The sequence below is a fragment of the Pantherophis guttatus genome, chromosome 1 (assembly GCF_059756535.1).
Source record: "Pantherophis guttatus breed Tessera chromosome 1, ASM5975653v1, whole genome shotgun sequence".
Classification (NCBI taxonomy): Eukaryota; Metazoa; Chordata; class Lepidosauria; order Squamata; family Colubridae; genus Pantherophis; species Pantherophis guttatus.
This window is the reverse complement of record NC_142063.1, coordinates 40670677-40686456: the sequence shown is the minus strand read 5'-3', so window position 1 is coordinate 40686456 and position 15780 is coordinate 40670677. Positions and strand designations below refer to the sequence as shown.

At 39.3% G+C, this 15780-nt stretch overlaps 1 protein-coding gene across 2 annotated transcripts in view; it reads right to left on the bottom strand.

Annotated features, from left to right (window-relative positions):
* Window positions 1-10269, bottom strand: part of BEGAIN (brain enriched guanylate kinase associated) — a 171072-nt gene extending 160803 nt beyond the window's left edge. For both annotated transcript variants that reach the window (XM_034418476.2, XM_034418477.2), the window contains exons 1-2: window positions 10015-10269; window positions 9081-9109 (exon numbers count right to left, since the gene is read on the bottom strand). In XM_034418476.2, coding sequence (XP_034274367.1) covers window positions 9081-9109; window positions 10015-10200 — 215 coding nt within the window. In that variant the 5' untranslated portion in view covers window positions 10201-10269. The remainder of the gene's footprint in view (window positions 1-9080; window positions 9110-10014) is intronic.
* Window positions 10270-15780: the final 5511 nt, after the last annotated feature.

Genomic DNA, 15780 nt, shown 5'->3' with positions numbered 1-15780 from the left:
AATGGACAACATTTGCATGCCATCAAAGAGAGGAAGTTTTCAGCCACATACAAAATGGCAGATTTGCTTTCAGCAAGTTACCCAGATGATCCAATTACATAAATACTTCAAAAAAAAAATAACACAAACAGCTAAGTTGCAGGTTTAGATTTGGTACAAAGATTTATCAGGTGCAAAATTCACTCAGACTTCAATGAATTTAAAGCAAAGTTCCTTTATTATGGCGACTTTCATCTCACAGTATGGCTTAACTATATTTCTTTTAAGAAGAAGCTTTAGGATAGATGGAAGATTTGGGAAGGAAGAATAATGCAATAAATTTAAAAGTTAAACTACACCTTTCATTTCTGCACTTTCTAGAGGATGTTTGTATTCCCAGGTACAAAATGAATTTAGTTAAATGAAATATAACATGCTTTTTTTGGGTTCTGTAGAATATATGAACTTTCTGATATGCTGACTGTGGACCACATAGCAATGAACTGCTAATGAAGTAGTACTTATTCTGTGTCACTGATTCACGTTCACCTATCACAGCCAACATAGTTGGCATATATTTTGTATTTATTTGTACATTATGCAGTATGCCTTTCCAATCGTCTCAAAGGAAATGCATAAAACATTAGGCATGTATTGCCTATCAAATGGTAGTCAACCTCTGATGAGGTACTGTCATCCTTATTTTTACACAAACATTTTAATTTTATTTTAGATGACAGACTGTTGCTTTTAATCATATGAAGACATGTTACCACCTGACTCCTAATTTTAAATAATATTGTTTTCCATAAAAAAGCATACAGCAATGTCTATTTGATCTCACTTCAATCTTGCACAGCTCTGTACCTATTTCTATGCAGACACAAAGCACCCGCTTATGCAATCAAAAAGAGATGATCTTATCTCAGAGAGAGAAAAGAATTTTGATTCAAGTGTAACATCTAACATCTTGTAACTTCAAGAACATTCCTTAACTTTGACAGGGGTCCTGATTTGAAAGGGGTTGTTTTCCTAGATGCTTGGGTTTTGGACAACTTTTCTGAATATTTTCAACATGCTGAGTTTTGTTATAGGTTCAAAGTTCTGGCTCAATTCTTCAACTTTTGAGATTCTTCTTTGTTGAAAGGATATTGCTTAGGAGTCTGTGATGATAAAGTTAAGAAATGTTTTTCTTTGTGCTAAATAAGACATTTTTTGTCTCCTATCCACATTAACCAGATTTGCCAACTGAAATGCTGCCACAGAAAAACAATAACATAATAGTTGTTATTCCTAGAAAAACATCAGGGTAAAAATCTTGTTAGGCTTTTACTAAAAATGGTGCATATATTAAAAAGTCACCTCTAGTAACATAATTGGCTTTTTAATGAATCTCCCAAAAGGAAGCAAAACAAGAAGTAGATGGAAGGAACAACTATCTATGCAGGGTGGATAAAAATCAATGTTTTTTTAAAAAAAATCAAAAAAATCAGATTTTTTTTATTTAAATTGGATTTTTTTATTTTTATCGAATTTATTTTAATAAAAAACTTTTGGGGTAAAATCTATCGTAAGATAGTTTTCTATTTAAGATACATAAATAATTTAGTTTATTCTGCATGAAATGAAGCTTAGTTATGTAGCATGAGGCTGCATATTCTGCAACACTGGGACTATCGGTGAGTCAACAGTGGGTCAAAGGAGTAGCAGAGATGACAGTTGCTCTTTAAAAATTATGATTTAAATCGAGTTGATTTAAATCAAGCCTTTTTACTAGTGATTTAAATCATGATTTAAATTGTGATTTAAATCAACTCGATTTAAATCAAATCCACCCTATATCTATGCATCCCAATCTTTGGTTTCCATTCTCATTCTTTTTCAAAACCTACCTTTCCCTTTCTTTTTTTTCAAATGGAAAAAGTGCATTGCCTTCTTCTCATATTGGTTGGTGGAAGAGGAGGAAATAACTAATGAGGAGAAAGTTGAGCAGTGCAATGTTACAAGAAACAGCATAAACTAGGGGACTGAAGACCCAACCTTTCTCTGAAAGTCTTAAAGCAACTTCTGCTCCATTTGCATACAAATGGTCCCAGATTTCAGAGGAACTGTTGGCCATCTCAAAACTTGAGTTAGGAGGAAGTTATCATCCACAGGCCACTATTTTATTAAAACATCTTGGGACCTCCATGGAGCAAAAATGTAGCTTAAACTAAGAATGGTTAATACAATATATTTGCCAAAGTACAGGTAATCCTTGACTTACAACCATTTGTTTAGTGACCATTTGAAGTTACAATAGCACTGAGAAAAGTGATTTTGGACCATTGTTCACCCTTACGACAGTTGCCGCATCCCCAGGGTCACATGATCAAAATAATCTTTTGTGACTTTCTGACAGGCAAAATCAATAAGGAAGTCAGATTCACTTTACAACCAGGTTACTAACTCAACAATTGCAGTGATTCACTTAACAACTGTCACAAAATGGGGACAGAGCACACTTAACAATTGTCTCATTTAGCAACAGAAATTTTAAGCTCAATTGTGGTCACACTGTGGACTGCCTGTGCTCCGATTTGATGAAGTTATTAGAGTAGAATGTCTGTGGCCTGCTAAAAAATATTTTTGACCTTCAAAATATGAGTGGGAACAAACCTCTTTTTAACAATGGGGACAGATGAGCTTTTAAAAAGAAAAAAAAGCTAATTAAGCTTTTCATATATTTAAAGCACCTATTCATATATTTAACTACCCTTCTAAAATAGATCCGGGTACCTGAAACACAGCTCTCAGTTTACAATGCACTTGAGCCCACAGAAGCAATGCATTCCTCTTAAGAGAACGAATTAGGATTAGGATCTGAAAAATAAGTTCCATTTCTTACTCACTGTTCCTTGATTGTCTTGGGGTCTTCCTCAGCCCGAACTACAGTACTTATGCAGGCATTTGTCGGGACCCAATAGGGGAGAAAGTACTCATTTTGCTTTGCGGTTCTTGAAGGATGAGTTGGTCTTGGTAGTATTTACATACTATGATATAGATAGGCAACTTTTACCCTAAAGCTGCATACATCTAATATTTGGCCTTTGGAGTTGAAAATGAATGACCATTATGAGCCAACTGACAAGAAGTAAATCACTAGTAGCTTCCTGTTATTTATCAGGAAACAAAGTAATCTGGTTTGGCAAAATTGGACTCTGGGAGGAAAGAGAATGAAAGAGGAAGAGAAATGACATATGTGTGTGTGTGCGAGTATTGTTGTAGAGGTATGCAAGTAACACGAATCTTCTATCAGACAACTTATAAGATCCTTGGTACCAAAAAGACTGCTAAACTATGCACTATTCCAATGAATTACATGAAGAATGCGAAATTGTTACATTAGAAAAAAAGAAGAGTCCTTTTCCCTGTGATTTATTTTTTAACTTTTTCCCTTTTTTATAATCAACTGAAATCCTCACTCAGGTGAAATCCTCACTCAAATTCAGAACTGGTCTACTGAAATCAATGAAGTTTAAATCAGACATGATTAATTGAAGTCAGAGTAATTTCAATAGCTATTTAAAGACTACATTGACTTATACATTACATTATAATTTATTGAATAAACCAAAATTGGCTGGGTTCCCACAATATGCTAAGCCATTTTACAAATAATGCATTCCCACACTGCATAAGGAAAAAACCCCTAACTAACCAACCAACCACAGGCATCTACATTTAACTAAAACTGACTTGTTTTAACAGGTTTTGTGTAAAAAGAAAAATTCATGTCTTCTCTATAGTATCATAGAATCACAGGTCAGGAAGAGACTCTGGAGGTCTTCTAGTCACAAAGGCTTTCTGTGGCCTTTCTTGCCACACTTGTTCAGTGAATCTGGCTTTTCCATTCACTTTGCTTGTCAGAAGGTCACAAAACACCGGGGCACTGCAACCGTCATAAATATGAGTCAGTTGCCAAGTCTCTGAATTTTAATCACATGACCATGAGGATGTTGCAACAGTCGTAAGTGTGAAAAAATGATCATGCCGCTTTTTTCAGTGCCATTGTAACTTTGAACAGTCACTAAATGAATTCTTGTAAATCAAGGATTACCTGTATCCAGGAATGCAACATAGCTGGAAAGAAAAAGCTGAAATCTAAGCACCTTAATTCAGGCATTGTTTTGCCAATACTAATCTATTTTGATCTATAACTATTTTCTGGATATCCCCCTCCCCCCCCTTAAAAAGTTTGTTTTACGGGGTTTATTTTAGATGAGTATATTACAGACTCGAACGTTGGATCATAAGAAAGGCTGAGCGCTAAAGAATTGAGGCCTTTGAACTATGGTGCTGGAGAAGACTCCTGCGAGCCCCTTAGACTGCAAGGTGATCAAACCGGTCAGTCCTAGAGGAGATGAACCCTGACTGCTCTTTAGAAGGCCAGATCCTGAAGATGAGACTCAAATACTTTGGCCATCTAATGAGAAGGAAGGACTCACTGGAGAAGAGCCTAATGCTGGGAAAGATTGAGGGCAAAAGAAGAAGTGGCCAACAGAGAATGAGGTGGCTGGATGGAGTCACTGAAGCAGTAGGCGTGAGCTTAAATGGACTCCAGAGGATGGTAGAGGACAGGAAGGCCTGGAGGAACATTGTCCATGGGGTTGCGATGGGTCGGAAACAACTTCGCAACTAACAACAAAATTACAGGCTCAAAGGACTGCTTCTGGCTAAGAATGCTTGTTATATAGAACTATGCTAAGGATCTCAGAATTTGGGCACGAAGATTGTTCCTGTTCCCATGAAATCTAAGAATCAAGGCCTTCCCTGACATTTTACGGAGATGTGCAGATTCTTCGGCAGAGTGGAGCCTGACATCTTGCAAGCCCATAAATATTTATCTATCTTACTCAGTCCAATATGAATTACTTTTGAGTGCTAGGAGAATGCTGTTGCAAACAATGTTTACTTCTGAAGTGATTACTCCTTGGGGGGGAAAAATGTCATTTACACTGCCCTCTCTTGTTTTCTTAATTGCCTTGACTTATTAAAGACTAAACCATGAAATCCTCACACTCAATGGATGATTACTGATCAGGTAGGGATAAACATTTAACTAATTTACTAATTTTTTTTTTTAAAATAGTAGTAACAGTTTGTGATGCTGAATCAGAACAAAATAAAAAGCAGTTCAGTGTAAGAGTTAAAGGCAGGGCTATACAAATGCTTTGAAAGAGGAGCTTCAGAATCCCCTAGCATTTATCTGAGATTGGTTTGCTTAAACATTAAAGTAGATGCATCATTTTCTAGGCTCATGCAAGCATTTCAGAAAAAGTTCCCATTAGTCTCCGCTCATGTGGGGAGGAAAAATCAAGTGTCCATGCATCCATGTACAAGTGCAAGGAACAGCTTCGGAAGCAGCCTCACCAGCCGTTAAAAGGTGAGACTGCTTTAATGATTCAAAAGGAAGTGCTCCCACCAGACCAAAGAGAAAAATCTTTACAAAAACCGTTTGGAGTTATGCTGATAATTAACCTTATCAACCAGCATTGGGGGGGGGGGAGCCACTGCTGTGATTGGACTCCTGTTATTGAATATTTAAATATATATTAGTGCAAGGCAAAAAGAAATATTGTGCCCCCTTTTACAATTCTCATTCAATTTGAGGAAAAAGAACTTGCTTTAGACTTTTGAGAAGATAAATTTGAGATTATTTTTCATAAAGGGTACATGGTATTCTTGCACTGATATAATTACAAGGTAGCCAAAAGAAAATGTGCAACTATCCTGCCTTGACTGGACCATTCTCTCTCCAGTGGGCTGCAACCTGCCTGGCTTCCCACTTCAGTTAAATCCCAGGGGAAGATACTGGTGAGATCTCCTTGCATTGTGCTGTTCAGGAGCAGTGTTGCAGTCACTGCTAGGGAGAAGTCCTGATTTTGGGAAATGGCTGGAGAATTATCTCTTTCCTCTGGAGAAATCATCTACCAGATTTCTCAAATTACTTTTTTGGCAGAAAATTAGATAGATAGATAGATAGATAGATAGATAGATAGATAGATAGATAGATAGAGACAGACAAAGAGATAGATAGATAGATAGAGACAGACAAAGAGATAGATAGATAGATAGATAGATAGATAGATAGATAGAGATAGAGAAATAGAGATAGACAGACAGACAGACAGACAAAGAGATAGATAGATAGATAGATAGATAGATAGATAGATAGATAGATAGACAGACAGACAGACAGACAGACAGACAGGTAAGTAGAGATAGATAGATAGATAGATAGATAGATAGATAGACAGACAGACAGACAGACAGACAGACAAGTAGAGATAGATAGATAGATAGATAGATAGATAGATAGATAGATAGATGACAGATTTTCTTGTTATCCTAGGGAAGGGAATCACTCTTGCATGAGAGAGCTCTGGGGAAAAACATACGTAGCTATAACCTTACTTTTCTGATTATTTTCAAACAAAGGACACAAGTAGATGGAAAACGAGAGGAAAAACAAGAAGGCGAAGGATGCTTACATGATTCCTACTGAAGCAGCTGTCACATTTCCTTTTAAATGCTCCATACAAGTATTTTTCATCTTTGTGCGATGTCCTCCAACAGACAGAAAAGCCACATGTGTGAATTTAAACAATAGCACTTCTCATTTTTAGCATTAGCACGCTTTTGCTGACAATCTAGCTGGAAATGAGAAAGTGCTAAGTGTTATAAATGGAAGCTCATTGCTAAAACAAACAAAATGCTAATCCAAACACCATCATAAGCCTAGGATGTATCCATGCCCCCTCTATTTGGTGAGGCAGGGCCAAAGGCAAAGTATTCTCAGCAGGGATTTGAAAAGTTAGCTGGAAAGCCAAGTGAGGTGAATGTCTTTGTATATCCAGAAGCAGACTGCCAGCTCGTGTTTGAGAGGAGCAATTCCCAGCAGAACTTATGTGCAATCAAGATAACACCCAAAAAAACCCAAGTGCAGGATTTTAAGGGCATGTAGTACGTTGATTTTCACATTTCGTAATAACTACAGCAAAATTACATCGACACAGGATATAAAAAAAGAAAAGGGATCTGTGTCTTTGTCGGTTACACCTATGTGAAGATCCATCTTCTTTCTGGAATAACAGAGCTGAACCCCTCTCCCAAAAAAAGTGTTCCTGAAGATTAATTAAGGACAGCAAACTCTAGGGAATGTCGTTTCATCTCTTCATCAATCTGCCTTGCATCAAGCAAAACTCTCTCATAGTGTTAGCATATTGTTAAAGCCTATTTTCTTTTCACTCCCTTCTATCCGCCAAAAGAGCATATTCGTGTTCCCATCATAAATTACTGGGATCTGAAAAAACATACAAGTACTGGAGATCTAGGCCTTCCTGTGATTTATATTTTTATAGACTGTTTTTTAACAAAATCCCTACAAAAATCATGACTATGGAGATAAGAATCTATTCACTTCAGAAACATTTCTAGCTTAGGAATTATGATTTAAATCCTTTGCAATGACATACTGGTCTCTTTGCCTTGAGAGACATCATTTAGCTCATTCTTTTCAAATCCGTTCCTTTTTCATAATTCAGTGGTGGACCATCTACAATAATTCACTCAAAAATATTGACAAAGTTGTTCTTGGTATAAGTAATTAACATTTAGGGACATCCTGACAAATCATACTGCAATATATTTACTGATTCCCTCAAAGTCCTCTAATGAATATTCACCAAGACATTTTCCATCATCCTGAGAAATTCCAATCTTCAATTCCTATGACTCAAAAGAATAATGAATGAACTTCACATACAACTACTCTAAAATACTTTCAATGTTCCAGTGATGGCATTTTCCCACAATCATATTAAAAATAAACCAGACCATGTTTTTTCAAGTTAAATTCTCAGAAACAGAATCATTCACATTTCTTCAAGAACTCAGCTCTTAGTTGACTTTGGTTGTCTTTTGTTTAGAAGATTTGCCAGTTTAATGGAAAACCTTTTAATACTGAGAAATCCAAAACCGTTGGATATGCTGCCTACAATGCTAAAAATTGGAAGGAATAAAGCTAATAAACCAGACTCCTAGAAAATAACCCTCAATGTTAATTATTTAAACAAAATAAATTATTTTTAGGTTCAAAATTCTACTTTGCTGCTCACATCACAAAACTAGTTTACACCAATATAAATCCAGTAGTGTTCAGTGGGGCTTCTTCTCCAGTAAACACAGACTGGATTACTTATATATATTTAAAACACTTTGCTAGAGCTGACAACAATTTAACAAGGTCTTATAGCCTTTATCTAAGGTGAATTAGTTACTTGAAGACATACAAGAAATTTCCAAAGCAGACTTAGCAGTCAAGACATGAACTGGAAAAATGTGTCCTTTTCCAATTGTCATCTCCTCCTTGACTTAAAGGAGGGAGTGACATCCAGAAGAAACTTCCACAAGCAGACAGCATTTTGAACACAGAGAAAGCAACATTTTTTTTTTTTAAAAGAAGAGAGATTGCCATTACTCAAGCGACATAAAACATAAAATCAAATATTAGTGCTGCAACATTTACACCGAAATGAACATTAGCAATTAGATGATTTGATGCAAAGGTTTTTTTAAAAGATAAATGAATGTAATAACTTCACCCCACCCCCCCCGCCCCACCCCCACCCCCACGGCCCATCCCTTTTCTGGGCATTATTGATCTGGCTTTTCTCACTGAACAGGGGGGGACAGCAGGCTCTTGCAGTCAAACTGAGAAGTGGTGGTGGTGGCTACTGCATTTGTTTAAGCAAGTGTTCCTCACCACTTGGAACAGAAACATTTCAGCCTGCGGAGAGGCAGAGATGCTCCTTTTGCAATTACCACGTTTGCAGAAACACATTCAATAAAAACAAATGAAGTAGCACCTCACTCGTTCCCTGCATGCCATTTGCTCCTCTGGTACACCAAAGCAGGAGGTGCAGCCCACGACAGAGAGCACCAATGCTTACAAACAGAGAAGGGCTCTCTCATACACCCAAGACTGTTTGCCTTAAAAGAAAGAAATGTGTGTGTGTGTGTATGTCGAGGGGGGGGGGAGAGAGAGATATTTGGCTTACCTTATTTTCTCCATCTCTGCCGCAGAGGCCTATAAGAAATCAAACAAGGAGCAAGTGAATGGCAAGGGAGCGCAGCTTGCCCAGGGCAGGTTAATGCATAGTTCAGGCTAGATACCCCAAGGACTTGCTGCCGGCCAGTGACTCCCAAGCCCACTGCGAACCGAGGCTAGGTCTTGGGGTGAGCATTAACACGAGCACACACGCACGCACACACACCAACACACACGCACACGGGCTGAGAGCCTGAAACTCCAGCAGAACGCAGCAGGCTGCAGAAAAGACGCTTGGGCACCCAGGAGGCCCGAGCAAGCATGGGGTGACTCAATGTGGAGCGGCGAGGCAGAGGCCGGCAGAGAGGGAACGGGCTGCCAGTAACAGGTTACTGTGCCGCTCGGATGCCAGGAGAGAGAAACTTGAAATCGCAGGGGCAGAGCCCAGCAGCAGCAGCAGCAGCAGCGGGAGGGGGGAGAAGGAGGAGGAGGAGGAGAAAGGGAAGGACGGAGGGAGGGACGCGGTAGAGCGATTTGAGGCTGCCGGCTGGAACCATCCAACGGTTTAAGCTTCGCTTGGAAACCGGAGATGTTTGGCACAGGCTCTGCGGGCGGGCGGGCGCGCGCGCGCGCGTCTTTTTTTTTTTCCTCGTCACGTTTCCAAAGATCTCGACAGATGGGAGCCTTGAAAGTCGGGCGGAGAGTTTCAATGATCAGAGGTTCTTCCCCCCCCCCCGCCTCAATCACACACACTCCTCCTCCAAGCGTCCCCCCCCCCAAGCCGTCCGCCCCCGTAATTCAGTGCCTTTTAAAATTAACAGCTCTCTGCATCTCTTTCTACACGCTCTTTACACCCCCCCTCCCCTCTCTCTTCTTTTCCTTCTCTACCGCTTTCTTTTCCTCTTGCAGCAGCGGCACCGCGCTGCACCAGCCGCCTCACACACCTCGGGGAAAGTTTCAGGGCGAGCCGTTAGCCTGAGCCTCCCCCTCTCCTTCTTCTTCCTCTTCTCCGGCTTGCAGCCCACGGACATGGCCAGGAGGAAGCCTCTCTTCACCCACCGGTTCCGCCCGTTCCCCGCAGAGCCGGGGAGGAGAGAGAGCGCCAGGCACACGCAACCCTTTCGCTTCATGTTTTTCGCATCCGGCAGCTGCGGGCTCTCTCTGCCTCCCGCAGCCTGCTCCTAACCTGCCGCTTTCCAGGTGTGCTGGACCAGAACTCCCAACAGCCCCGACCGGCGCAGGCCACGCTCGGCCGGGGATGATGGGAGATGTAGTCCGGGACGCCGGGTGTACGGAACCGGGACATCGGGAAGCCTCGCCGTTAACCCGTTGCTTCCCGGTGAAGCTACGGCTAGAGCGAGGCTCTGGTCTGCAGCGAGGTGAAGTGTCGCTTTATCCACCTGCCTCTTCCCGTCGCCGGATTCTTAGGACAATGAAACCCAGGACCTTTTCTCCCCGGTTTTGTGGGTTAGAGAGTAACCTCACAAAGCAAGCTTATCATCACACATTTTCTAAAAGTATCTGGCCTCCCCCCCCCACCAACAAGCTTCGTTCCAAAAAGTAAAAAGATCCCTTACTTTTTAGGTGCTCTGATTGTATATACCTTAGCCTGTGCAACAGAAAGTGCTTAGAATACTTAGAAAGCTAAGAGGAATTAAAGTAGGAAATGAACTTCCATATGGCAACGTTTTGTTGTTTTCCAGTCAGAACAGATCCCCAAATCATTCCTGTTTTTTAGGATCCATTCACTTCACAGTTTCTATATTATGTGATATCGGTGTCTCCCCCCCAACACGCCCCCCCCCCGCCACAAACCATTGTTGCCTTGGCAGTTCTAGTGAAGTGCATGGAGAATCTATTGATTCACCTCCCCCATTTTCTCATATTGTTTGGTGTGCAAGAATAAACACCCTATCCAAATGTCACATCAATAGGTGTGCCTGATTACCCTAAATCTCAAGAGTAACAGTTGGCATATGTGTTGTGCAACTGGAATGCTCTGCGCCCCCCCCCCACCGCATCCCTATGGCCTTGTGTTTCCCAAGCAACTCGCATAGGCTGGTGCAACTTCCTGAATCAGCCCACGTCTCCTATGTTTTACACAAACATAGGAGATCAAATTCAGGTACCCATCTGCATCAGTGCACGTTCCTATGTCTGTGCATGCTTCATACAGCTGCGAGGAAAGAACAAAAAGGAAGATAAGAGGCGTGTAGATAACAGAAACATTCTTTTTGGCAAGTATTTTATCAGTGATGTCAAGGGAAAATACAACGCACACGGTGGTGGACCCACTGTTTGATGAATGGGCCTTACTGGAAGGGGAGCAATCTTCAAAGGAAATCTAGCATAGTAATCTAACCTAGCAACATGTATAACTAATAGGCCTGCGCAGGTTGGCAGACATTTGCCTCATCGGTGTTCAGTAACGACATGATGTGCCTTATTGGATTCTTGTAGCTGAGAGAGACCTCTGCAAATGTGCTGACCATACACAAATTCCTCCCTGTTGGAAGGGAGGTGTGAGAAGCAACACAAATTAATTCATTCGGCAGCTTGGCCCTGCTTTTCCGAAGCAGCTTCAAAGGGTTGCTTGGTGAGAAGCATTAGTGATGCAAAGCATCCTTTCTAACTTTGTACTCTCCTAATAATTAGTATACTACCTCCCTGCCCTATGCAACCCCTCTTGGGATTTGCTTCTAGACTACTGAACTAGTGAGCAGGCAGGAATGCAACTAGAACTGGCCACAAATGGCTTTTAAAAAATCTTCGCCAAATTTGCAGGTAGAAAAATGTCCAAATTTTACTAAGAGAAGAAGAAAATGCCTTAAACGCCTTTTTAAAAAATCACTTTCTTAGGAAATGCAGCCTTCTTAATAGTGCTACTTAGACTTAGAATAACTTTATTGTCACTTTAAATGTACACTAATGGGCATATATTAAAATGAAATTATCCAGAGGGTCAACGTCATTGCCCAGAGGATCATTGGTTGCCCTCTCCCCTCTTTGCAAGAGCTTTATAGCTCCCGCTGCCTTAAGAAAGTTCAAAACATTCTTAAAGATCCATCTCATCCAGGGCACCCTTTTTTTGAACTATTATCATCTGGCAGATGGTATAGGTTAGAGGACAATAAAAACAAGGACAAATAGGCTGAAAAACAGCTTCTGTCTCAGGGCAATAACCATATTGAATTCTACGGAATAGTGCAATATCGGGTTTTCAATTTTAATTATATAGAATGTAAAGGATGTATGTTTGTGTTTTTATTTTTATAGTTATAATGTACATTGAAGACAGCATTTAATTTTGTTGTACCATGTGCAATGACAATAAACTAAACTAAACTAAGCTAAACTAAATTTCGTTGCATATAGCTCTCAAAGGGTCACCACCTTCAATATACACTACATAAATGTGACAAAAAAATTATGCATGTACCCACATACCCACATATATTCTATGACACAGAGAAACAACACAGTCTAGTTCGGCTGTATATATGTACATGGTGAGAAAAACAAATCTTGCCAGTAGCACTACCGCTGAAAAAAACCCATTGAAAGGAATGACATCTACCCTTCATATCAAATGAAAGTGTAGTTAGACAGAGAGGCTGCTGAATACTGAAGAGATGACTATGCAGCAATAGATATTTACACATACTCCTTGATCATGTAAAAACGTATTATTGAAATTCCCATTTTTCCCTGGAAGAAATTTCTAAAGCAAATTCTCTTTCATCCTAATAAATAAGAGGTGGAGAGGAAGTGGATAACCACAGAAATAATTCTCTGCCTGACACAAGGCAACTAGGGAGAAACAGATTGAAGAATAGAATTGACACTAAGATGTAACCAGACACTTTTCAAATTGATCAGCTACAACATAATATAGCACAATACAGTAAGGTTAGGACTCACCAACTTAGCACCTCCAAAAGTGTTGGCTACAGCTCCCAATAACTTAGCAATCAGAAAGGTCACAGAGCAACAACATAGAGCTGCATGCTACCCATCCTTGGAATAACTAGTTTCTGCATAAGGTGAGTCACAGTACTGGCCTTATTCAGGAAAAACCAATAGAAGGGAATATATGCAGTTCAGATCGAGTTGTAGAGTCCTTGGGACTGTCTAAGCTTGATTGTTGCTTGCAAACATTTCGTTACCTGACTTGGTAACATTTGCTAAAAGAGAATGGGGTTTTCTCTCTGTTTATAGTCTATTCTCAATCTAGCAGTAAACAATAGCCTAATTAAGGAACTACCAAGCAGAAAACAACACTGACAGGACAAGCTAATGTACATAAACAGAGAGCAAACCCCACTCCCTTCTAGCATTGAAATTGTTACCTAGTCGGGTAATGAAATGTCTACAAGTGAACAACCAAGCTCAAAGAGCCCCAAGGACTCCATATTTTTTTTAGGAAAGCCTAATTTCTAAATGGGGATAATATTACACACAAGGAATATTCCATGCATTAGTCAAATCCACAATCTGTAAGTATTATACAGCAATGCTGCATAATACTGCCATTTTTTTAAAGTTACATACTGCCATTCACACTGCCATTTTTTCAAGTTAGTGTATGTGTGTGTGTCCATGTGTGTGTCTGTGTATGTGTGAAAAATGGTTTGAAATGAATATTCAACTTCCAAAAAGCTCTTCCATTTCCATTGGTTTTAGCTTTTGCAAAGACGTCTTCATCAGATTTTATTGTGCTCCAACACATTATTCCACAAGGAACCTAGATAATAGCATAGAAGCTTGGACATAAAGTTGCTTGTGAACAAAAGCTATCAGGTGCAAATCTTAACATGACAATACTGGATAGTATAGATCTACTGTAAAGTATAGATCTTAAGTAACTCAGACAATAGCTCTGAGTGGCTAAACCTATTCATGGAGGAGCGAACCGAGCTTTGTTATTGTCTAATAGCTCATAAGGGTACATTTAATGGATCAACTCTTGTTCTTGGAGGTTTGAAAGATTTTTGAGATCACTAATTTATTTTTCTTATAGAAAGAGGTGATATGATGGAATTGAATCCTATCTTGGATGACCCATCTGTAAATAAAACCCTCTCAAAAACTCAAATTTTATCTCTACACATCAAATACGCCTATTTCAATTTGCTTTTCTATTGTAAGATAGGATATTTGGTAAATTGTGATAAATTTGGTAAATTTGGTTAATTGCAATTAGGAAAATTTATGTTTCAAAGTTCAATGAACAATAGTGTTCAGTAGAAGACCTTTGGTCAGTCTAATTCTCTCAATCTCACATGGTCCTTGTGAGAATAAACGAGGTACTGAAATCATAACTTCTGGAATTTATATAGGACCTCCTATTGCTCAGTAATGAATAATAATAGAACCAAAAGTTGTGTAATTTGTCCCTCTGAAAGCAGATCTTGAGGTTTCAAGTGTGAAGTCCAGAAAAATTTAACACCTAAAGCTCTCCAGTTTGAAAACCAAAACATGAATACTTAGATATAATGAACAGCTTTTTATAAATTGTTACCTGAGTACTTCAGTTACAGACTGGCTCACACATGTCTATTCATCATTCAATACTAGTAGTAGAGACTGGAGGGGGTAAAATGAGATTTTTATATCCATTCAAATGATTCCCCCCCCATTTCATCAATCTACACAATAAGTAGTTGAGTACTCCACTGATGTGGGTGGGCCAATTTTGTGTTTAGCACTATTACGCCTCCATGGAAGGTTTGGCATAAGAGCTTGTACGTGAAGTAGGAAAATTTGAAGCTGAGGCAACATATATATTCAATTACCATAATTGGTTTAGGAAAAGAAGATGATATTTTTAAAAATAATCTTCTAAAGTAAACACTTTGTATTTTTGCGTTTCAGAGAGTGAAAATCATCTAGGGTGGACATCTAGAGTTACCTGAAAGCCAAGAGCCATTTCTAGATGAATTTTCTACAATGCTTCAGATATATGTTGTCCACAGAACCAGCTCCACATTTGCATTCACATCACTCGGTTACTTAAACATTTAGACTTAACAGAAGGATAGATGGATGGATGACCTGGCTTCATTAAAAAGCATGTTACAGAAATATTGTGATGATTCATTTACAGATGAAAGTCTACCATGAATGTGCAAATCAGCCCTGATTTTCACAGAGATAGATAATAAGATCTAATATACAAGAATCTGATTTTACAGATTTGGCTTTTCTAATTTCTCAACTATATAGTATTCCTAGGTAGTTTTGTGTTTAGACACTGAGTAGGTACTGATCTGCTTAGCTTCAGCAAAGTATGTTTTCAGACTATCCTCTGGGAATTATTTCAGAGCACACATTTTGCACAACATAGCTGTAGTGTATATCATGTCTGCATAATATGAAGAAATCCATATTTTAATATTTCAAGCCCTAGAGCCATACAGCAATTCTGCACAACATGATGTGATTTACTATACCAAACTCAGGCCACCAGGGTCATCATAATCTTAGCTTTGCTACTGGCCTGGGATAAAAAAAGCAGATAAGCACAGTGATGCAATTAAGGCAATGTTTTAGGGCAGCAGTCAAGGGTCTCATTTAAACAAATACATTAGAGAGCCACCAAATGCAGCAAGGTTGGCCCATCGTATTTTGAAAGAACTGGAAGCACATATAAGATGTAATGGTAGAGCCAGTTTGGTCTAGTGGTTAAGGCACCAGGCTAGACAACAAAA